This window comes from Quercus robur, chromosome 11 (genome assembly GCF_932294415.1).
Source record: "Quercus robur chromosome 11, dhQueRobu3.1, whole genome shotgun sequence".
NCBI lineage: Eukaryota > Viridiplantae > Streptophyta > Magnoliopsida > Fagales > Fagaceae > Quercus > Quercus robur.
In genome coordinates, this window is record NC_065544.1 from 14,344,861 (window position 1) to 14,370,146 (window position 25,286).

The 25,286-nt window shown below is 36.3% G+C and overlaps 1 protein-coding gene across 3 annotated transcripts; it reads left to right on the forward strand.

Moving 5' to 3' along the window:
- Positions 1–2,834: 2,834 nt before the first annotated feature.
- On the forward strand, positions 2,835–24,363 carry LOC126705659 (protein CHROMATIN REMODELING 4). 3 transcript variants are annotated; one of them, XM_050404770.1, is made up of 11 exons: positions 2,835–3,209; positions 4,538–4,879; positions 6,322–6,423; positions 6,569–7,330; positions 7,514–7,615; positions 7,740–10,517; positions 11,204–11,361; positions 16,025–16,139; positions 20,212–20,294; positions 20,727–21,387; positions 21,491–24,363. In XM_050404770.1, exons 2-11 carry the CDS (start codon positions 4,661–4,663, stop codon positions 23,513–23,515), a joined length of 7,005 nt encoding a protein of 2,334 aa, XP_050260727.1. In that variant the 5' UTR covers positions 2,835–3,209; positions 4,538–4,660; the 3' UTR covers positions 23,516–24,363. The 3 variants fall into 3 exon arrangements, with proteins under 3 accessions (XP_050260727.1, XP_050260726.1, XP_050260728.1); XM_050404769.1 differs by having other exon boundaries at positions 2,836–3,209; positions 7,511–7,615; XM_050404771.1 differs by lacking the exon at positions 6,322–6,423 and having other exon boundaries at positions 2,836–3,209; positions 7,511–7,615.
- The last annotated feature ends 923 nt before the right edge of the window (positions 24,364–25,286 follow it).

The window sequence follows — 25,286 nt, forward strand, 5'->3', positions numbered from 1 at the left end:
ATTACCTTTTTTTCAATATTGTCTTATGCAGTTATTAACTGATAATTCATAATTGGTCAACCTTGAATATTCTATATATGAACTATATTCCTTAAAAAGAAAAAAGAATTCAGTTCCTCTAAATTTGAACTGAGTATTTTAATATTACTAAATTGAAATTTTAAAAGTTAATACCTCTTGTAAATTACTGTTTCTTCTCTCTTCTTAATAAATTCCCTGCTTCGATGCACTACGTACTAATGTACAATATCCAAAATGGCCTGGACTATAAAGTTGTTATGTAAATGAAATTCTATTTTCCTAATTAGTTTTATTATTTTAAGATAATTGTATTATTCTATAATACTAAAAGTACACTTGTTAAGATCAGGCATTCATTCGTAGCCACACATATAGTGGTGTTATGTCTTTATCTACTAAAATCACGACCTCTCGTTTAGGTGTACAGTCCTTTAAGTGGTAATATTTCTTCTAAAAAAAAGTGGTAATATTTGACAAGTAATTGATCTTGATAATTTCGTCGACCTAATTCTTGATAATTTCTCACATTTAGTTTAACTTTCAAAATTTTGTTCAAAGACATTTTGAGTAATTACAGCTATGCTTTTCAATGATTCAACCTTGTGTACAATTAGCAAATTTGGCAATATTCATCCACTCATAAGTGATCCTAAAAATAAGTGTGTAGCTAAACTGGTAGAGTTTCCTGCCGTTGAACTTGTGTACACCAAAAATCGATTAATATTTTAATATGATGATAAAGATAAAAATCAATTATCATAAAGTAGACACCGAAAATTAAAATTCTATCATATCTCTAAAAAATAAGTTTAACTAAAAAATATATTAGATAAACGTCAAGAAATTTCTCATGCATTATTTTTACTTCTTCACGCACCTTTTGAAAATTTGGAATGTTCAGCCATTTTTTTATAGCATAAAACCGTAGAAACCAACCATACAAGTTCTTGATGTCCATAAAGATAAAATAATGACAAATAGATAATGGATGTGATTATAATCCAAAATTACAAAAGAAATTGAGAGGTTTAGTGAACTAAAGGACGGCCGGACTATAAATTTTTCTTTGGGACCAAACTATATAAGAATATAAATGAGTATAAATTTGGAGTTAATTAGGATTCCATGGTTGATATGCACTATATTTTTGGGGAGTCGCCATTAATATTTTAAGAAAGTGCCATTAGCAAATGCCAAAATCATTTTGCCCATAAGGCCCATAACATAGTTCAGTTTTTGACTGAGGCAAAATGACAAATATATGATATTATCAAATGCCAACAAATAAGAATTTCAATTTAAAATGGAGTGTGTGTTTCTCACAATACGTGAGTTCTACAACTGTATGAGACTCACATAATGTGAGAAAGATCATGCATATTAAATGCATGAAATATTACTGGTAGCTTAATGTCACTATCTGATTAGTTGTTTTGTAGTTTCTCAACAAAAAGAAAAAAAAGATTAGTTGTGTTGTAAAATAACTTGGGTTTTGCGAGTGTCAAACCAAACTTTTCCTCTCAGCGCACGATTAGCCGATTCACATGCTCTGCTCCGAGACGTGCTTGTCTCCGCTCATTAGTGGGTTCTCAGCCGCAGTGTGCCTCGGTGACAACTTCTTTTTGTGGCTGGGGTGAGTTAATTTGCCCTTCTTTCCTGTAGTGGTGCCCAAATCTTAGAAGAAAACTTATTTGGTAAGTGTTGCCCATGCCATGGGCAAGTGTGCAACACTCCAAAACTTAGTTTTAAAATGTAATAACTCATATCTCCTGTCTTTAGCTTGGGATGCTTGGAAAATGCATGTTTCTCTTTTATTTGTTTAATGAAAATTTCTCTTTATAAAAAAAAATGTCACTATCTTATTGACCGATATAAGAGAATATGGTTCAAATTACTTCTTCCCACTTATTGATGAAAAAAAAAATTCTATTAACAAAACCCATATAAATGAAGGGCAGTTCTCCTTAGCTTTTCATTGATGCCATGCATTGCTATATCTATAATTGATTTTACTTTACAAGAATCTATTGAAACTTACCTAAAACATACACACACATACAATTTTAGCAAATAGTTAATTCACTTGGTGCTTTCCATATCTTCCATAACGGTAACTTACTCTTCCATACCATTTCTCAAAACAATAAAGGGAATTTTTTTTTTTTAACCTAATAGGCTAAATACTGCTAGTAATCAGCTTTCTTCAAAATTTAAAAATCTTCTCAATTCTCATATCCAAACATAGCAAACATCATAATCTATCCTCAAACCTTTATTAAAGAATGGAAAAGAAAAAAAGAAAAGAAAAGTGGCTAAGATAACTAGTCAAAATTCAAGTACCATTTACGTTAGTAGCTGTAAATAGGGTAAGCCATCAAAATGGGGACTGAGAAAATGTTTGGAATATTAAACAAAAGAGGAAAGGAAACACCCAGAAAAGAAAAAGATCACAACAAAGGCTGCAATTTGAAAAAAGTTGAAAAAAAAAAAAACAAAGCAAACCCATCAAACAAAAACCAAAAAAAAAAAGCAAAAGCAAAACACAAACAACATCAACAAATACATTAACAAAGAGCAAATAGCAATTGATGGCGGCTATAATGAGCAAAGAGAGAAAGCAAAGAAAAGAGTGAAAGACTCAGAGAGAGAGAGAGAGAGAGAGAGAGAGAAAAGCAAAGCAAGAGAGAATGAAGGAAAAGAAAAGGAAAATTTGGGATATGGGGAAGAGAGAGAGAGAGAGAGAGATGAGAGAGAAAGAGAGGGAGTGTGAGAGGAGTGTGACACGTGGTGTGTTGTGATTGGTTGAGTGGTTTGGGGTTCAACAACATACGGCAACACCAACAACAACAAAAACAAACATCAACACCAACACATATATACACACTCTCTCTCTCTCTATCTTTGCTGCCATGTCAGAGTGTAACCCCGTCCTATGACCCCGGCGAATCCGTATTTGTATGCTTCTCTCTCTAAAAACTTTCTCTCTCTAAAGTTAAACTCTCCCTTTCTCTCTCTCTCTCTACATATATTTATTTGTTTGTCTCCTATACACTTTCTCTCTCTTTCTTTCTTTGTTTCTCGTATCTCTCATCTATCTCCAAAGTTTCTATACCCTAATCTTGCTCACCTCTTTCTATATCTCTATCTCAATCTGGTGAAGTTTGCTCTTTGATCCAAGAATAAGATTGGTAAGCTTCTGAATTCAACTGGGTACTGTGTATTTTTCAGTTTTTTTTTTTTTGCTTGTTTCTTGGTTTGTACTTTTGTGGGTATTTGTTTATTTGTGTGAATTTGAGCTGACCCAGGTGAGTTTTCATGCTCATTTTGGTGTGAATGTTGTTGGATTGTTTGGATATTGGGTTTTTGGGCTGTGATTGTTAGTGCTAAAGTTGGTGTCTTTAGGTATGTTAGCTGAGTTTGGTGAATTGGGTATTTGGAGTGGGGTTGTGGGATAAGTGGGTGTTCTGGGGTTTAGTGTGAGCTGAATGTGTGTGCATGCTGAGATTGATGTGATTTGGTTCCTGAATTTCAGCATTGTTGTTCTCTTTTGCGGTTTATGTAGTCATTTTGAATGACTCATGGCTTGAAATAGATGGTTTAGTAGATTCAACTATTGGGTTTGTAGTATGTTGGATTTGGCAGTGATTTTTCCTTTTAGTAGTTGATTATTGTCGTTTTGAATGGGTTTTATAAGTTTTTCTAATGATACTTTTGTATTGGGCATGTCGAAATGTACCATTTATCTTTGAATCTCCTGCTATATCTAGTGAATTTGTACCCGTGCATTCTTTTTTGATTAAAGAGTTAATGAGTTCGATTCATTTTGTTGCGGTAGCCATGAATTAATTGCCTGGTATTGTATTTTGGATTGCTCTTGCTTCAACGTGTTCTAGTACTTCTCATCGAACTAATTTTCTGCGTCCGCTTTTGGCATGGCAAGCTACAGAGTGAAACTCTTGTGTGAACCACTAGTTCGTGCCTTGATGTGTTCTATTTAGTGCGAGGCAAACAAATAATTTGCTTGCAGAAATGCATTGTTTTTTGTACTGAATCAAGTTTGTATAATGTTTCTTGAACTTTAAATTGACGTTTGGTCCTATATCTACATTTTTTGTGCTATACTTAGTGATTTGGAAATTCTCCGCTTAATGACATTTGTTTCGGTCTTAGAAAGCAATGTCTTTATGTGTCTGTGTAGTAATCAGTTATTTAGAGTTGGCACCAATTTGTAGTCTGCACCTTCATATTTTTCCTTTTGTCGCATGATTCCTATCTTTCCTCTGTTGGCACATGTTTTTTCTGCCACTGTCAGTGGAACTTTTTTTTTGGCTATGCATTGTGCTTGATTATTGAGCTCTTTTCACATTTAATTTATGTGATATGAAAGCTGTTACTATTGGGTTCAATTCCAATTTTTTGTTAGTCTTGCATTTTGTTTATTTGATCTTTGTTTCCATTTACTGTAAGTGTATGACTTGATCTTTACGCTGTTTGCTGCTAAATTGTTATGCTGCAGGAACAAAACTTTTAGAGCTTGCAGCGGAATGCTGTCTAGAGGCTTTGATGCATCAACCTTATTGTGGACTTGCGATATACTTGCTATACCTTTGATCCACCTATGAAAGACCCAGGTTGAAAGATGAAGGAAAGCGATTCATCGGCTAGTAAAATGATTAACAAAAACTGGGTCTTAAAGCGCAAACGGAGAAAACTCCCTTATGGACCAGGTCTATCCAATGGTAAAGAAGACAGCTCCGTGGCACCAGAATCCCCAAAGAGTACTTCTTCAGCTAAACGCAGGCTAAAGGGTGAAATTAATTCTGAGCAATTTTTATCCAAGAAGAAAGGAAATGATGGGGTAGGTTATCTTCCGTGCGAAAATCATTTTCTGTTGTTTATTTCTTTTAGTTGCTGAATGTTTTTCAAGATGTTGCATCTTTTATTGATTAAACATGTATTCAAGAGGAATTTTTTTGGTTACAAACGTTATAGGCCCCATGCTGGAAGTTCTACATTAAGTTATACGTGATGCAATTTAACATAACATTGTGTAATCATATTACCCCTTCTACTGAATTGAAGCACTTAAAGAACTGCTGTTGCCGGAGTTACTTTATCATTGATGTTGGATTTAGCTTTTTTATGTATTCCTTTTCCTTTTCCTGCTGGCATGGGTTATATCACTATTGTTTGTTTGTATTTTTTTCAAACATCCTTGATACCGAAAGAGTATTCAGAAAATCATCACTCTGGGCTCATTGAAGTGATTTCTTGAGCTCTTGCTTGTTTTTGAAGTTGCTTGATAATTAGTTTCTGTGGGCTCCCATAATATATCTGTTACTCATTTGTAGCTTTGAAATTATGCTTACCAATATGTTTAAAAAGATGCTCCAAAGCTTTAAAACTATGTAGCATCTTCCTTGTAATTCAAAAGAAGTGTTCATACTATCGAACTTTTGATTTGGTTCTTAGTTTTGCATACTAAGAATAAGGTGGGTTAAGGGTTTGACCCACTGAAATAGGAATTGATTTAGTTTAAGATTGTTTCTTCCACTTGTTTTAACAGACACAGAGACAACCATGCCAAGCTTACCTTTAAATAAAAAGAACTTTAGTTTTATTCACATGCTGCGCTTATCCTTTTATGTCAGCTGAGCAAGTTCTGTTATTATTATTATTGTTATTGTATGAAACACTTGCCAACTAAAATGGTCATCCTTGTTAAAGTTAGGGTCCATTTGGTTGGGAGCTTGGAAAAGTGAGAGGATTGAAAAGTTGAAGTATAGAAAATGTTCTAGTTTTCTCTCGTGTGTTTAGTAGAGATGATGGAAAAGTGGAAGTATAGAAAATGTTCTAGTTTTCTCTCGTGTTTTAGTAGAGATGATGGAAAAGTGAAAGGATAGAAAATGTGAATAAATTTATTGTTATACGCATTTTATATAAGGGGAGGATAAAATAGATTGCGTAAAATAGTAAATTCCAAGTGAAAAAACATTTTCTCCCCACTTTTCCTCCCAAATTGGGAGGATGGGTTTGGTGGGCCCGGTTGGAAAACTCCACACACCCCCTTTTCCATCCTCCCTCTTTCACCACACCAAACGAAGGAAAACTTTCATTTTCCATCCTCCCCCTTTTCCACCCAACCAAATGGACCATTAGGGTTTTTTTGGGCACTCTTTCAATAAAAATTACTTATAAAAAAGGGTCTTTCTGCTTTCTGTCCCTTGCAATAGTGGCTGCAGGTCAAGCATTAACTAACTAATTCCCCCTTTTGCTCTACCCAATTTCTTTGTCTTCCAGTATTACTATGAATGCGTGATCTGTGATCTTGGTGGCAACTTGTTGTGTTGTGATAGTTGTCCCCAGACCTATCATCTCCAGTGCCTTAATCCACCTCTAAAGGTATGTTTAGTTAATGTATCTTTAGCTAGCTAACTTGAGGGCTATTTAATTTATAATTTTTTTTCTAGTCATATATGCCGCTCTCGACACTTGTTATTTTCTTGTTTTGATTTTTGATTTTGTGTGTGTTTTTAATCAAATGAAGCGCATTCCAATGGGGAAGTGGCAATGTCCAAGCTGCTGTCTGAAAAATGACCCTTTAAAGTCCATAAGCCAACTTGATACGATTTCAAAACGAGCAAGGACGAAGATAGTCACCGGAAAATCAAAAACTGGAATTCAGTCTGACATGGCCAAAGTATCCCGTATTTTTGGAAGCTCCATTATTGCAAGGAAAAGGTCCTCCAGCAAAGGAAAATCTGTCAAACTAATTGAACAGAAACCTGTCTCCCCCCAAATAGATATAGCCTGTAACACCAAGCCAAGTGATCCATCTCTTGGTTTGCTGGAGGGTAGTTCAGCATGTGTGAATGATGATAATGAGAAGAAGCCTGATACAGAGTCCCCTGTGGACAGGAAGTCAACGTCTCCTGCTAGGGAAACTTCATCTCATTCTAAAGTCACAAATACAGAGGCAACTGAGGAAGCTCCTGAGGTAAAGCCTGATTTATCTAGTAAAAATGTCTCCCCAGGAAGAACTCTGGTTCTTGCAATCAGTGCTGCCACTGAGGAACATAGAAAAAGAAAACCGAAATCGAATAATGAAGACAGTCAAAAGAAGCATAGGACTGATAAGGGAAAATCTATTCTTAGTTCTTCTAAGAAACGTAAATCCAAAGCAAATACTGCCAGCCCTGTAACTAGTAAATCACTGCAGAAGCGTAAGTCTATCAACCATGAGGTTTCCACAGCTTTGTCAAAGGAGGATCTTGGAACAAAGAGTTCAGATGCTCAGAGGAAAGATGAGGTATCATGTTGTTTCCTATTTGTGTGAGTATTTATGTGTACATTTGTTCTGTGTCTTTTCAGAAAAGATTAGAAACCACCGGACACTTGAAAGCATGGAGAATAAAAATAGTAGTTGCTGCAATGTTTCTGTTGTTTTTGTCTTTGAATATGATTAGTAAATATATTTATTTTGATGCAGAAGCTTCCTCAGGAAGCAACAAACCTATCACATGAGTTAAACAAAAAAGGTCATGTTGATGAAACAGTAATCTGTGGAGAAAGTGTTGCCACTGAGACTCTGCAGGTAAATGAATCTCTTCAGCACAAAGTTTCTTAGATTTCTTGTATTAGTGTCTTAAATATAGGCTATGCGGGTCAATTGTGAATATCATGACATATTTTTGTATTTCGTATATGTCTACATGCAGGTTGATCGGGTTCTGGGGTGTCGAGTTCAAGGCGATTACACGGGCCTTTCACGTCACTTATCTGTGAATGTAGCTGATGACCTACGTTCTGAGGACTTACTAATTTCAGAAAATCAAAACAGACTCTCAGAAGAAAATTCTGCTTGCGATACTGATTTAGATGTAGGAGCTGCTGAAAATCATACTGAGGGTTGTCAGAATATTGATAAGAGTTTTGACAGGGAAGAAAGCATGAAGAATGAAGTGAAAGTGGATAAAATACATGTATACAGAAGATCTGCAACCAAAGAATGTAAAAAAGGAAATGCCATGGATCTTTTAAGAAAAGATATCAAGGATTCAGATTCTTGTGCTATGAATGGTAAAGATCAAGATGAATCTGCTGTAACTACAGAGGATTTTGAAAAGGCAAATGAAAGAATGGTTACGGAGGAGAATACTGATGTCGGTTTGAGAAATCAAGATATTGATGAAGTTCCAAAAATTTATGAAACACACGTCTCTAATGAAACAAAAGACGATAAAGAGGTTGATTTAGAAATGGGAATGAGAAGCTCTGCAGAAAACAAAATTCAGGAAGCCACCCTGGCTGAATCTGGTTGTGTTGATGGAGAGAAGGTATCTTATGAGTTTTTAGTTAAGTGGGCTGGGAAGTCTCATATTCATAATAGTTGGATTTCTGAATCCGAGCTCAAAGTTCTGGCAAAGAGGAAACTTGACAATTACAAAGCAAAGTATGGGACAGCTGTAATAAATATCTGTGAGGAACGCTGGAAGCAACCTCAACGGGTGATTGCTCTCCATAATTCCAAACTTGGTACTGGTGAAGCTTTTGTAAAATGGACTGGTCTCCCTTATGATGAATGCACTTGGGAAAGATTAGATGAACCTGTTCTTCAAAAATCTTTGCACCTGATTGATCTGTTTAATCAATTTGAATGCCATACATTGGAAAAAGATTCTCCGAAGGATGCTTCACTAAGGGGGAAGGGTGATTGTCAGCAAAATGAAGTAGTTACTCTCACAGAGCAACCGAAGGAACTAAGAGGTTCATTATTTCCCCATCAGCTAGAAGCACTCAATTGGTTGCGAAAATGCTGGTATAAATCCAAAAATGTGATACTTGCTGATGAAATGGGGCTTGGGAAAACAATTTCTGCTTGTGCTTTTATTTCATCTCTGTATGTTGAGTTTAAAGCTACTCTGCCTTGTTTAGTATTGGTTCCACTTTCCACAATGCCTAACTGGCTTGCTGAGTTTTCATTATGGGCTCCCAACTTGAATGTTGTGGAGTATCATGGGTGTGCAAAAGCAAGAGCCATTATTCGCCAATATGAGTGGCATGCTAGTGATCCTAGTGAGTTGAATAAGAAAACAGCTGCCTATAAGTTTAATGTTCTTTTAACTACATACGAAATGATTCTTGCTGATTCCTCTCATCTGCGTGGAGTTCCTTGGGAAGTTCTTGTGGTTGATGAGGGCCACCGTCTGAAGAATTCTGGAAGTAAGCTTTTCAGCTTGCTGAATTCATTCTCCTTCCGACATCGTGTACTGTTGACTGGTACACCTCTTCAAAACAATATTGGTGAGATGTATAACTTGCTTAACTTCTTGCAGCCAACTTCATTTCCTTCTCTATCGGCATTTGAAGAGAAGTTTAATGATCTTACAACTGCCGAAAAAGTCGATGAATTGAAGAAACTTGTTGCTCCGCATATGCTTCGAAGGCTTAAAAAAGATGCAATGCAAAATATCCCCCCTAAGACTGAACGAATGGTTCCTGTCGAGTTGTCATCCATCCAAGCAGAATACTATCGTGCAATGCTGACAAAGAACTATCAGATATTGCGGAATATTGGGAAAGGGGTTGCCCAGCAATCAATGCTAAATATTGTGATGCAGTTAAGAAAAGTTTGCAATCATCCGTATCTCATACCCGGTACCGAACCTGATTCTGGGTCAGTAGAATTCCTTCATGAAATGCGGATAAAAGCCTCAGCCAAGTTGACCTTGTTGCACTCGATGCTTAAGATTTTATATAAGGAAGGTCATCGAGTCCTTATTTTTTCACAGATGACTAAGCTTCTTGATATTCTTGAAGATTATTTGACAATAGAATTTGGGCCTAAAACATATGAGAGAGTGGACGGCTCTGTTGCAGTGGCTGATCGTCAAACAGCAATTGCGCGCTTTAACCAAGATAAAAGTCGGTTTGTCTTCTTGTTATCAACGCGCTCATGTGGCCTTGGGATCAATTTGGCAACTGCTGACACTGTCATTATCTATGATTCTGATTTCAATCCACATGCTGATATCCAAGCTATGAATCGTGCACATCGAATTGGACAATCAAATAGACTTTTGGTATACCGACTTGTAGTTCGTGCTAGTGTTGAAGAGCGTATTTTGCAGCTTGCAAAGAAGAAACTGATGCTTGATCAGCTTTTCGTGAATAAGTCTGGATCACAGAAAGAAGTGGAAGATATTCTGAAATGGGGAACAGAAGAACTTTTTAATGATTTTCCTACCACAAATGGGAAAGATACTGGAGAAAATAATGGGAACAAAGATGAGGCAGTAGTAGATACAGACATTAAGCATAGGAAGAGGACTGGTGGTCTGGGAGATGTCTACAAGGACAAATGTACGGAGAGCAGCAGCAGGATATTGTGGGATGAAAATGCAATTTTAAAGTTGCTTGACCGTTCAAACCTTCAGTCTGGATCAACTGATATTGCTGAAGGGGATTCAGAGAATGATATGCTTGGTTCAGTGAAGGTGATCAATTAATCTTATGTCTAAGTGATTGCACTTTTTAAATTTTAAAATCTTTCATCAGTGTTTACTTGGAATCACAATTTAGTGTGCGTTTGGATGTGGATTAAAATGATAAATTATTTCACTATTTAGCTTATTTTTGCTACTATTCATGAGCCCTACTGCACTTTTTGACACTATTCATGAGTCCTACTGCACTTTTTGACACTATTCATGAGTTTCACTGTACTATTTCAACTAATTTTTGCTTTTATCTACAGTATTTTCAGCAATAAGTTTTCATTTTTAGCAAAATAAGCGGTATCCAAACAAACTTTTATTATAATTTCATGTGTTCCATTGACATAAAACGTATGTGAATTTGGCAATGCAACACATTTCTTTTTTTAGAACATTGTTGACTTGTATTTATTGCCTGCTTCTCTCTCCTCTTAAGTAGCTACAAATGGGACTCATGTTTCTTTTTTAAATGCTCCAAATAGTTGTAGATGAATTTATTTAAATCTCTTCACTCTGATGATTGTTTTTTCTTGTTGATTTCTGGTAGATTAACCTTCTTGTTTCATATTGTTTACTTTATTTATTTATTTTTTTTTTCGGGAAGTTGTTTCTAATGACTATATAGACAAGCTATGTAGAATCTAATCTCCTTTTTATTGCTTCTTTTCAATTGATCTTTTAACCAGGCGGTCGAATGGAATGATGAACCAACAGAAGAACAAGGAGGAGCTGAATCTCCTCCTGTTGTTACTGATGATATTTGCACACAAAATTCTGAGAGGAAAGAGGATAATGCAGTAACTGGTACAGAAGAAAATGAATGGGATAGACTTTTGCGTCTGAGGTTAGGAGTTTTTCCTGTCATCAGTTAGTTCCAAAGTTTTTATGTATTACTCTAGTACTGCTAGTCTGTGACACTTGAACTTTGTAATAGGTTGTCCTATCTGCTTTCAATTTATACTAATTTCATTGCATCCAAGAGAAGAGTAGGTTTGGCAGGAAAAGTAATGCAGGGCAGATAAAAAAGGAATAGGAAGGGGAAATAGATTAGGAATTTTGGAAAAACAATTGAATGGAAAGTAAAGGATAGGCCCTAAGAATCAGCACTTACACTATGGTTGGGTTGAAATGGGAGAAGATGGAAAAATGGGGGAAGAAAAAGGGCAAGGAAAATGTAATTTTTCATTGTTAGGTTGGAGTGAAAAGGTAGAGGAAAGAAAATGGGTGGATGGGGTTTCCACCCGAGCCCACCATTTATTTTCCTTTCATATTTGGGAAAAAATGGGAGAGAAAATGGTAATGAGAAGGAAAGTACAAAATTGTACTACTTTTTCATCATTCTACTTTTAACAATGACATAATAGGAATTTACTCTTTTATCTTTCCACTTTTTTAACTTCTCTACCAAAGACACATGGTAAAAAACGCAAATATTTCTATCCTCCAACCAAATAGAGCCTTAGAGTTTCCTTGGGATCAACACCAAGCAGAAAAACTTATGAATTAGTACCTAAGTTGCTAAGAATTAGCACTCTAACAATTGGAAAAATTCTAATTAAAATATTTTTTTTGATAGGTAATAATACTTTTATTGAAAAAAACTGAACATCATGTTCACGATGGTGAACACTCTACTCTGAACAAGGAACAATTACAACCAAATCAAGAACTAAAAGAAAGGGAAAGTAAAAATTCAGAAAATTGAAATACAATTCCTACACCCCCATATACAAGTCCACTGAAACAAAGTACCAAAGAGAAGAGATTTTAAGCGGTCTAATGGTCTCTCTTTTCCTTCAAAAATGCGAGTATTACATTCCTGCCAAACTAACCACATTAAACATGCCGGGACCATATTCCATATGGTTGAAAGGTGCTTTCCAAACCAATTTGTCCAGGCAAAGAAAAGAGAGCTAACTGACTTCGGCATTACCCACTGAATCCCAAACACTTCAAAAGCTTCACACCATAAGGCGCGAGAAAACTTACAATGAAGTAGAAGATGATCCATTGATTCCCCATTGCAGCAACATAATCTGTCTTCTATGTTTAGCCCTTTTAAATAGGCTTTCTAGGAGTTCATAAATGTGGAAAATAATTCAAAAACAAAATATAATCCCACATAATCCTCAATTAGGATAAACTTACATCAATGAAATTTCAAATTTCAATATTCAAATTAGAACTAATTTCAGTGGATCTTGATGTCTGCACCACCACTCCTTTCTATACCATTATTTTGTTCTATGACAGCAATGGCAGGATTAGTTTTAGTTAGTTTTCCTGCTTTCATAAATATATAGCTATGAAATGGTAATTAGTTAGGTTTGGAGTGGGACAGAAGAAGCCGGGATGGGAAAAAAGAAGCCTCTTAAACCCGTATCCATTAGAAATATATAGCCCAAAATGATTTCAAATGATTTAGATTTACATAGCTGATCTTATAACAGTCTTTTAAAATTTTCTCCTTAAACTTAATAGTTATTTTACAATCACTCAATAATCTTGATGCATCTCTCGATTTCATCTATTTTACTCTTGTCCTATGATTTACACCCTCTTCAATACCTCCATCTTTATGAATCATTGACCCAAGATATTAAAAGCTCAAGCTCTTTAGCATCTCTTGACCATTAAATCTTACAGCTCCTTCATCTTTGTTTCTACTTTTATTTAACTTACATTCCATGTACTATGTTTTAGTTCTACTTAATTGAAAGCCTTTAGATCCTAAAGCATTTCACCAAATTTCTGACTTGAAATTAACTCTACCTCTAGCTTCATCCACCAAAACTATAACATATGCAAAAAGCATACACTTAGTGAGCTCATCTATCTCTAGCGCAGAGAGATATAAAACTTGATGCCTATCCTTGATACAAACCTTTAGTAACAAGAAACTCAATTGTGATGCTTCTACCTCAATTGAATGTCTCTTTGTTCTTATAAATAGGTATTAGAGTACTTCCCCTTCACTCACTAGGTTTTTTTGTTAACACTTAAGATCATATTGAAAAGGTTTGTAACCAACATACACTCTCATCCGGCAAGCACTTCTAAACTTCAATGGGGATTTCTTTGGGTCCCATGGCTTTTCCCATTTTCATCACGCGCTTTACCTTTGCTGTTCCAATTCTTCAAACAAACCTATGGTTTCTATCCTTAATTGGGTTACTTAATTTGCTCCCATATTTTGTATTGTTTCTACTAAAAAATTTATCAAAATAACTTTTCCATATCTCTTTAATCTTCTATTCTTTTACTAATGCACTTTGATCTTCATATCCAATGCACTTGATACCATTGAAGTCTCTTGTTTTGGTTTCCCTTGCCCTAGCAAGTTTATAAATATTCTTTTCTTCATCATCCATCCCCAACTTGCTATATAATTTGTCATAAGCCTTAAATTTATCAAGATACAAACAAAATTGATATTATTCAAACTATTGAAAGATATTAAAGATGCAAAATAACAATTTAAATTTTTTATATCACATGAATATATGTGTTATAAGGGGGTGAGATGAGAAAGAATATGATAATAATGTTCTTTTTTTGATGACATGGAACCTTGCCAGGGCAAGGCCCTTTGGACCTATCCTTGAGGAGTAAACCACGGATACACAACCCCACTAACCAAAACTGTGTATCGGGTACTCTAGGAACTCCTAGTGGGGATCGAACCTAGGATATCTGGGCTTACAGCTTGTCCCCAGCCTCCAACCATTAGGCTGCACCCTAACGGGTAAAGAACATGATAATAATGGTAGAAAAAGGTTATAGAAAACATAGGATTTTCATGAATTTTGACTATGCTAGAAATAATTTATAATTAACTTGTATAATCAGATTGGGTTTGGATACAAAGGCCAAAATCCCAAACCTTGTTGGGGTTTAAAATTTAAGCCTAAACCCAATTTCAAATTCATTTACACACACAAACCTGCCGAAGTTGTCCCATTTTATCTTTACATAGAGCAACATTCACAAAAAAATCTCCATCAAACTTGGGACTTTTAGAGGTAGTACTACTAAACTAAACCATGCCAAACCAACCGTCAGTGTTCTCAGGCTAAGCTAGTTGAAATATGATCTTTGTTTAAGCTGCACTCAAGCTTGATTCAAGCTTCCCACCTTGCTTTCAGGCTTGGCTATCTCTGTGAACGAGCAACTTGTTTTTGGACTGGCTGGCCTTAGTTATGTCATCAAGTTCAGAGATTCTAGTCCTTCCACGAATCACAATCGTGCTTGGGCAGAAAACATTTGAAATGCCCTTTGTCAAGTTTGTGAACGGTTGTCAATCCCAAGGGGGTAACACAATCTGTCAAGAACCATGCCTCATGGAGTGGAGGTCATTAGTTCAAATCTCTGCTTCTGTCTCACCATGAAGCCAAAACTCACTTATTAAAAAGTCTGAACGATTTTCTCTTGTTTCATTCTTCCAAGGTTATTAAATATTAGAGGAAATTACACTTTTCCGCCTTAAACTATACCTCATTTTACACTTTGCCCCTTGAACTATCAAAACGCACAATCAACCCCCCAAATCGAAAACTTTGTAACACTTAACCCCATGCCATCTGTTTTGCTGTTAAGTCTAACAGAATTTAGTATTAAAAAACCAATTAACCTCTCTATCATTTGTTTTGGAGGGGTAAATTTTTCTTTCAATACTTAATTCTGTCATACTTACACCAAAGCAGACGGCAGGGGGCAGTTGAGGCATAGTTATTACTTTGGGGGCTCAATCGTTCATTTCAATAATTCAGGAGGCAAAGTGTAAAATGGGGTCAATCGTGCATCATCATGAACATCTTGTAATTCTCATTTATTTTTTTCCCTCTTTAATATAAGTTTTTTGATTACCTACAAAAAAAAGGGTGGAAAAGTGTAATTTCCCCTAAATATTATTACTCTCATTTCACATATTGCCTATCTACATGCCATTATTAGACCTTTTCAACTGCATCAGTATTTTTCTAACATGCTATAATGTTTGTGACTGCCTTCTTTTTAAGCTGAAAAATTGGTTGTTTGTGCTTGGATTTTGTATGAATCATCTTGAATATTTGGCTTGAAACTGGCTCATATTATGTAGACAAGTTTGAATTGAGTTAAGTGTTATTCATGACTGGGGGGGTTTGTTTGCAGCTGTAATTTGAAGTCATGTAGTTGTGCCTGATTATCATTGATGCGAGTTAAGACTGCATACAGATATACAAGTTCACTTTTGAGCAGAAAAGGGAAAAGCTGGTCATTATAAATTAATAAATAAATGTATTATTTTTGTAAAAACCTAAATAAGAAAATATAGGAAATAGAAATTAAAGCACAGGAGGCTCCAAAGCTGGATACAAAAAAGTTCCACAACATGAAGAATGTGCCATTAAGTCTAATCTGTCTACAATTTAGCTTCTACTCATGGAAAACATTGGATTTTCAAATAGTGACTAGAAGTAATAGACTGTTATCTTGAAAACTCTGATATATTTTAATGTGTTTTGTAGGTGGGAAAAATATCAAATGGAGGAGGAAGCAGCTCTTGGTAGAGGGAAGCGCCAGCGAAAAGCTGTTTCTTACAGGGAAGCATATGCTCCACACCCAAGTGAAACATTGAGTGAGGTACTTTTTTCTTTCTGCTTTAAGCATGAGGCTTTTCCAAGTCTATGTAATATCTGTATATTTTCTGTGACATTGTCAATAAAGATGTAACTAGAATAGAAAGTTTGTTTTTAACTAAGTGATTCTTACCTCATTGTTCACAGTTTGAGCTTGGTGCTTGTTTTGTTTTTTTGTTTAATAAGTAAACGAAATTCTTTAAAAGCATAAAGGGGCACAACCCATGTAGTCAGAAGCATACAAGAGATATGCTAAAATCAAGTTAATAAAAATATCAAGAAATTCAAACAGGTTAGAAAAAGAAAGACAGTGACAAGCTGCTAAGCAGTCTAATAAGGTCTTCAATGGCAATATCTTCTACTATACAACTGTTTTCTCACAAAGATGAAACTATGTGCCGTACTCTCCAAATACACCACATAATGCATAAAGGAATGACATTCCATATGCCTGCATGACAATGCCTGCCAAAACGTCCCTTCCAGCAATTGAGCATATCTGCCACCCCGTCTAGGCATGACCCATTGTACCCCAAACATATACAAGATCATTTCACAAAATTTACCATCATTGATATAGATTACAACCTCTCTCAACTAAACCTCACAAACCAACACAAAGAATACTAACAAACCTCAGAAACACAAAGGCACTTAAAATCCATAACAAATACTAACTCACTCAAATCCTAATACTCCAAAAACAAACAATCAATACTTAAAAGTTGGACATTCTCACAATTTCAACACCCTAATACAACCATCGGCGTTCTCTCACTCAAACAATAGTCAAGCTTATTTGTTTTTATTTTTTTGATGATGTGGACCCTCACCAAGGCAAGGCCTTTGGACACACCCCTGGGGAGTAAACCACGGATTCAAGACCCCATCTGCCAAACAAACAATAGTCAAGCTTATCTCACATACATGGGTATCTTTCAATTCTAGAAGAAACCTACTAATGTTCTTCTTAGAGTCTTCTCCTCTTCCCAATGGAAGACCTCTTGGATTGAAGTACGCCAAACCCTTTATGCTCTTGCATATATAAGATTTCAATAACCATTTCTTGGTGGATAAGGAATATCAAATTAGTTATTTTATAAGGAATAAACTTCCTTGTACACCAAGAAAACTCAAATAGTAACCAACTCAAAAGGGAATTTGAAACAATAGCTAACACCCCCATATACTCTTCCAAGGAAAAGGGGTACTGTCCTTAGGGATCAGTTTTAATATGTTTTAACCTCAAATGAGTGGTCTCTAGATGAAGTCCAACATAATTTATCTTCTCCATCACTCCTAAGTTTAGTGGAATAGAGAAGACAAAGAAAAGAGGATTCAGCTTCCGACTCTCAATCCTACTAAAAATTATCTGATGTGAGAAAGGTATAGAGGGTACTCTTGTTTACTATTTAAAAAATATAAGTTTTAGATGGTACTCTTTTGTATTAAAGATAGGGAATCTCTTGGGCTGCACCACTTTTGTGCCTATAACAAATTTTTTTTTCTTATCAAAAAAGGCCTTGAGTTTCCAAGCGCTAAGTTCATGGGTTTGAGTTTTGAGAACGATCACTTCATGCAAAAATACTGAAGGATAGTACCAATCCAAGACATCCCTCCAAGGAACCTACTTGAGTGTGACCAACATGGATACCTAAAACCTTAAATATCAAACCCTAATCAAGAATTCTTCAAGATTTATTAAGAATCCTAATTTAGTGTTAAACTTTTTGTTAAATTACTAATTCTCTCAAAAACTTAAACTATTAGAAATTGTAAATTTAATCACTTAATCATAATTCAAACACTCCCTCTCATGTGTGGGCCTAAACTTCCCCTTAATATGTGGAGGCCCAACACGTGGGATTTTTAAAATTTTAAATGGGAGGTAGAGTAAAGCCAGGGATCAAACTTAGGATCTCCTACTTTGATTTCATGTTAAATTACCGATTCTCCCAAAAGGTTAAGCTATTAGGAAATGGTAAATTTAATCATTTAACCATAATTTTAACACTTTTAAAGATCCTATATCAAAATTGGTATTGAAGGCCACTAAAACTCATCCTGCCACTGCATCACCTACGTACATGAGATTTGTTTCCTATACCTGTTAGCATGGACAATAAATTGGAAAAAAAATACAAAGGGATTTCTTATGGGGTGGTATTCGTAGTGAGCATAAACTCCATTTGGTAAATTGGTCTACATTGTATTCTAACAGTGGAGTTTGGGTATTAGAAAACTTCTGCTCTTTAACCAAGCCTTACTTGGTAAATGGCTGTGGCGTTATGTTGTTGAAGGGAATCATTGTGGATGAAGGTGATTGATGGCAAATACGGTACTGGTAGGGCTGATGGGGGCCCTGGTGTTGTCAAAATCCATTATGGGGTTGGCTTATGGAAATACATTTGAAATCTATAGATTTAATTTGGAAGGATCATTCAACTAGTAATAAAATTTTCAAAGAAACATATCCTGAATTATTAAGAGTTTCTAGAGATGGAGATGACCTTGTATCAGACCATATGGTGTGGATAAATGGTCAGTTACATTTGAAGCCACTTTTCCTTGGAGAAGCGCAAGATTGGGAGATAGAATTGTTGGAACACTTTTTTGATGATCTACATGCAATGAAAGTCACTGATATGGCAGATGATAGATTGGTGTAGCTCTCATTAAAGAAAGGATTTCAAGTTCAAAGTTTCTATAGAGCGTCTAGTTAGGAAATGCAATATCCACCCCATTTCCTTGGAAGTGCATTTGGAAAGCTAGAACCCCACCTGGACTGTAGCAACAACAAACAAATCCTTTATCTGGAATGTAGCACAAGGAAAATTTTGACATTGGATAATTGAAGAAAGATGGCAATAATAATTGTGGACTGGTGTGTACGTGTAAGTCTAATGGAGAGTCAATGGCCCATCTTCTCTTACATTGTCCTATTGCTAGGGATTTGTATGATATTTGACTCTGCATATTTGGAGTCATGTATGCTCAATTCTGTACTTGCTACGTTGGAGTCTTTGAAAGGTACTTTGGGCAGTCCTAGAGGTGGAGACTTGGAATCGTACTTTGGGCTGTCTTAGAGGTGGAGAGGTGTGGGGCACCACTCCTTCATGTCTCATGTGGTGCATTTGGGAAGAGAGGAATTGTCGTACTTTTGAGGGCAAGGAGTTATCTTTGCCAAATCTTAAGTTCCTCTTTCTGAAGACTCTCTACAAGCGGAGCTCCATATCCTATACTTTCTCCACATTTTCCTTCACGGACTTTTTAGATGACTCATTTCTCAGCCTATCTCTCGGGCTTTGTAATTTTATTTCGTCTCTGTGCATTTTTTTCTTTGCTATTCTGTTGTGTACTTCCCATGTACGAGATTAGTACTTTAATGATTTTACATTACTTATGAAAAAAAGTACATGAGGTTTTGTAATATTAAAACAAATTGTAATTGAAACCATATGGAGCACTGTTTTAGTAAACATGTACCGCCATAAGAAAACATGACTGGTATTTTCATAGCTATGCACGAGGTATGTGAATAAATGATTGTCTAATAATGACCAATTTATAGTTTACACGTTCTTTAAGATATCACTCTTGTTATGTGTGGCCTCTTGAGAGAATTTTGTAAATATTGTTTTTGAGCTTGATAAATGATTGTGTTGAAAACACTATGACACAGACACACAGCATCAAAAGATTTCAACTTGTTTGCCAGCCTGTTTGTTTTTTGCATGGAGCTTTATTTAGAACCGTATCTTCTGATCTTGGCAATCATGTCTTTCCTCAAGGCCTTCACTGCCATTTTTTGGCCTCCTTTTGAATGAAACAATCTTTTCTTCTTCTTCTTCTTTTTTTTTTAAAATTTTAATTTTATGGAATCCAATCACTTTGATGATTGGTGTAAAGGAATTTCTCCCTTAGATTAAAAATTAGAACCATCTAGGCAAAAACTCATTGTGCGTTTTATCAATGATTTAGTGAGAACTTTCAGAATAGGTACTTGAACTTGCTCCAAATTTGTCTCTTTTTTGTGATTAAGTAGAGTATCCTAACTGTTAAGCTTGTTAAATCAGAGTGCTGGAGAAGAGGAACGAGATCGGGAACCAGAGCCTGAGCGGGAATACACACCAGCAGGACGTGCTCTAAAAGCAAAGTTGTGAGTTTAAATTCTTTTCTACTGTGATTGATTTTGGTTGAGAAGGCAACATAGTGAAAACTTTTAGCATGGATAGTTTATCATTGGCACATAAAGTAGTTGACCAGAAGACAAATTGACAAGGTAAAATTAAAAAAAAATTGCTGGGAAAAAATGCAGCATGGTAGCATAAAAGGAGGCTTTTTTCCTCAGTATGAAATTGTCAGAACAATTTGGCAATTTTCTTAAGTATTAAGATTTTATTTGTTTAAGTATTATTATTATTGTTGTTGTTTTGGTACTTGTGAAATAAATTGTGACTTTCAAATTATTGAATAGTATGTGGTTAAATTAATGTTTTTCACCCTTAGCTAGATTGATCGAGTTTACTTTCGGATCCTTGTTGTTTTGACGCTGGGTTCTGCAATTTACTATCTAGTTTTCATTGTACAGTGCTAAACTCCGTGCTAGACAAAAAGAACGGCTTGCTCAGAGGAATGCAGTTGAAGAATCTCGTCCTACTGAGGGACTGGCTGGACCTGATTCAGTCACTCAATGTCCTTCCTCCAATCCCAAGGAAGGGGATGCGACTGAATTAGATCAACCTATCAAAGAGAAGATTTCAGTAATTGACTTGGAGGATGATAAAGTTTTTCAGCTGGCAGATGTTCCAAAGAGTAAGACTGATTCACCTTTAAGGCTGAGCAGAATGCAAAAGTACAAAATGAGTAGTCACCTGGATTTTCCTGTTAATCCACTTGGTCACCCCTCTCCTGAAATTTTCCTTCCAAGTCACCAATTTCAAAGCATGAGCTACACAAACTCAGTGCCCACCAGTAACTTGTTACCAGTTCTGGGACTCTGTGCTCCCAATGCTAATCAAACAGAACCATCATATCGGACCTTTTCCAGATCAAATGGAAGACAAAGTAAGCCAGGAACTGGACCGGAGTTTCCATTTAGTTTAGCTCCTTGCTCTGGGACTTCAATTGAGACAGATGTAAAATGTCAGGACTCTACCTTAGACAGAGCAAAAAAACCAGATGCATCTGCTGAATTTTTGCAACAGCGTCTTAAGAATGGCATCCCTGATAATTGTCTTCCGTTTGCTCCAGTACACTCTCTCTCTCTCTCTATATATATGTGTGTGTGTGTGTTTGTGAATGCTGTCCAATCATTGTATATGTACATAACTGCCATCCCTTTTCTATTTGCAGGGCCCTCCAGCTGTCAAAGGAAAATCTTCTGAACGCTTGGAAAGTTCTGGTTCTACTTTCTCAGATTTTCAAGAAAAGATGGCACTACCAAGCCTACCATTTGATGAAAAAATGCTGCCCAGATTCCCACTTTCAGCTAAGACCATGCCAACACAATTTGACTACCTACCTAGCTTGTCATTAGGTAGCAGACTTGAAGCTGGGAATGGTTCTATGCAAGACCTCCCAACGATACCATTGCTGCCCAACTTGAAATTCGCAGCACAAGATGCAGCGAGATATAATCAGCAAGAGAGGGAATTGCCACCCACATTGGGTCTTGGACATATGCCAAATACATTTTCCTCGTTCCCTGAAAACCATAGGAAGGTGCTTGAAAACATAATGATGAGAACAGGATCCGGATCAAGCAGCATGTCTAAATATTATTCAAGAGGGGGAATAAGATGGTCTGAAGATGAACTTGATTACCTGTGGATCGGTGTTCGGAGGCATGGACGAGGTAATTGGGAGGCCATGCTAAGAGACCGCAGGTTAAAATTTTCTGGTGACAAAACTCCAGGAGATTTGTCAGTAAGGTGGGAGGAGGAACAACTTAAGCTCTTCGATGGGGCAGCCTTTCCTGTTCCAAAAATGAAGCCAACAAAGTCTTCAAAATCTTCATTGTTTCCAGGCATCTCTGATGGAATGATGGCCCGGGCATTGCAAGGAAGTAGACTTGTTACACCCCCAAAATTTCAGGCCCACCTGACAGACATGAAATTAGGTTTTGGGGATCTTGCATCGAGCCTGCCAAATTTTGAAACATCTGATCGACTTGGGTTGCAAAATGACCAATTTGTACCAATTTCAACTTGGAATCAAGAAAAATATCGGGCAAATCTTCCTGGGGAGTCTTCTGCTGGTCCTTCTGATCGTCCAGGAACTTCTTCAAATGTACCTCCCATTGACAAGCCAAATCTGCTCAATTCTTCCGGAACCAATAACTTGGGTTCAAACTGCTCGAGTGGCTTTGATCTACAGAGAAAGGAGGATGAACAGAGTGCCAGAAAGTATGGGAAGTTGCCCAGTCTCTTGGATAGATCACTAAATATTTTGCGTGATTCCCATCATAATTCAGGAGGTGGTGAGTCCTCCAATTCAGGATTGCTTCCTGATCCTAAAAAAGGGCTGAATCTTTCACATCTAAAGGGTGAAGAAGCAGCTGGAAGTAGTTCTTCAAAGGACAAACTACCCCATTGGCTACGGGAAGCTGTGAGTGCTCCTGCAAAACCCCCAGATCCCAACTTGCCTCCCACTGTATCAGCAATCGCACATTCAGTTCGTTTGCTGTATGGGGAGGATAAGCCAACCATTCCTCCTTTTGTGATCCCAGGTCCGCCCCCTTCCTTACCAAAGGATCCAAGACGGAGCCTAAAGAAGAAAAAAAAACGGAGGTCACATTTGTTTAGGCAGGTCCCACCGGATGATGTTGGAAGTAGTCAGGATTTTCAAAGAAACATTCATAGTGACAATGCTGCTTCAAGCTCAATTCCATTGGCCCCAGCATTTTCAATGCTTCCACAGATTGAATCTAACCTGAACTTGCCTCCTCTCAACTTAAACATGACGAACCCATCATCTTCTTTATCACATTTACACCCACAGAAGAAAAAAAGCATGGGATTGTCCCCATCTCCGGAAGTGCTTCAGCTGGTAGCATCATGTGTTGCTCCTGGCCCACATTTATCATCAGTTTCTGGCATGACAAGCTCAAGCTTCCTTGAAAGCAAGCTCCCAGTGCCAGCTTCTGTTGACCTAGTAGGATTTCCAGACCCACAAGATGCAATTTTGGAAAAGAAGGCTAAACAGAACTCCCCTCTTAGTGTATGGGGTACAGTTCCTGGGGAGAAAGTAGAACATCCTGAAAGTGGAGATTCCAGCAAAACTCATTCAGATCCCCCTCGGACTGAACGGCCTGATGTTGAGGAAATATCATCTGAGGGCACTGTCTCGGATCATCCTGTGAGTGACCATGAATCATAGCTATAATATTAGACTGAAAATTTGAACATAGCTATTCTTTCATGCTTCTAAAGTTTCAGGCTCTTTCACCAATGTGCTCGAATTTTTGTAGGCATGATGCAGTGAATTATGAACTAGCAATATAGGTTTATTAGGACATCGCATGTAAAGTTTCTTAAGAGAAAAATGCAATATAGTGTCGCTTGGTTTTGCTTAATTCATTGCCTTGCTCCAATCCATGAGCTTCCTTTTTCCTTCTGATCTCCGACCAATGAGATTATTATTTTTGTGGTGTCAAATCCACGGGTTTAAACAACAAAGAGCTGGTGCTAAAGTCCTGTCAGCCATGTCAGAAAACAATGTGGCTCACCACTGCTTTCATACTGGAGTAGAGCTTTAAGCAGTGAATAGCTTATCCACGAGGCCGAAATGAGCTAACTCCTGGTGCTGAAATGCAGTTTTAGGACACTGCAAGCAAGTAGGGTCAGAATGAGCAAGTTTTGGGTTCTAGAGAAACAGTTATGTAAATCTCTCTCTCAACTGGTCCATTTATAATTGTAAAGAACTGTGTTAAGAGTTGATTTGGTTTCAATGTAGAATTAAGGCAAACAGATTGATTTACATGTAATTCTCATTAGGACTCTTCAGTGCTATTGGGAAAGAGACAAATACTAGTCCAAAAGTGGCTACATGTACTAGACACCATGTAGCCAAAAAGCTTGTTTTCTAGTTATCAGGTGCAAGTTAAAATTGTGAAAAATATTGAGATTTCCACAGTTCATGGACAAGGATGGAAAGCTCCCTTGTTAGAGAGGAATTGATTGTGAAAATAATAGAATATGTTGTATCCAAAGTTTGGATGACTCAGATGTTTTCAGGTTTCATGCACCAGTGAAAGATCCATCAGCCCCTCTTGCCTTCATTTGTTTTTTGAGAAACAACCTTCTTCATTTGTTATACGTACAAAATCCCTCAACTTGACCTTTCTCTTTCCTGCCATTCAAAAAAAAAAAAAAAAAAAAAGATTTTTATTTTTATTTTTTTAAGTTCTCAAGATTAGAAGTAACATGAAAGATATCACAAAATAATAAAAACGATAGTGCTGCTAAATCGTCTCTTTGGATTGTTATGACTTAGATTCAGTTTCCAAATCCACTGCTTTATAATTGGGTTGAAATTTTTACCGACCTGAACTTGACCCAATTTAAATTTCAAAAAAAAAAAAAAAAAAAAAATCACATTTTAAACCCAACCTAAATAACGAAAAACCAATTTCATGTATATGGTTTGGTTAGGTTGGATCAAGTCATGAGATCGTCTGATCACTGATGAGATACCTTTTTCTAAACTATACATATTAGTTTCTTCTTTATTTAGACCATTGTCAACATAGATGCCCTTTTTTGCAAATTTTATATTACAATAAAATAAATAAAAAAACATTTGGTTTTGACATATCTAACATCTGCAGGCACTTTGACTGTGCAAGAATTCTACAACATTGTTGGTTTGTTTATATTTAAGTGTTTATGGTCATTCTAGATCCCTCTTTCGTTGTGAACGACCATTTTGGGTTCATATATCATTATTACGTCCATAAAATCCTCTGGTGTAGTTTTCTTTTTAATAAACAAAAAAAATAATTCTGGCCTTATTATTTTTCTAGATATTCATTTTGTAGTATTATTCTCTTAATATTATACCACACAAAATGAGTATAATAAATTACAAATAAAACTTCCTACAATTAAAACAAAAATGAAACTAAAGTATATTCACACATCACATGGCA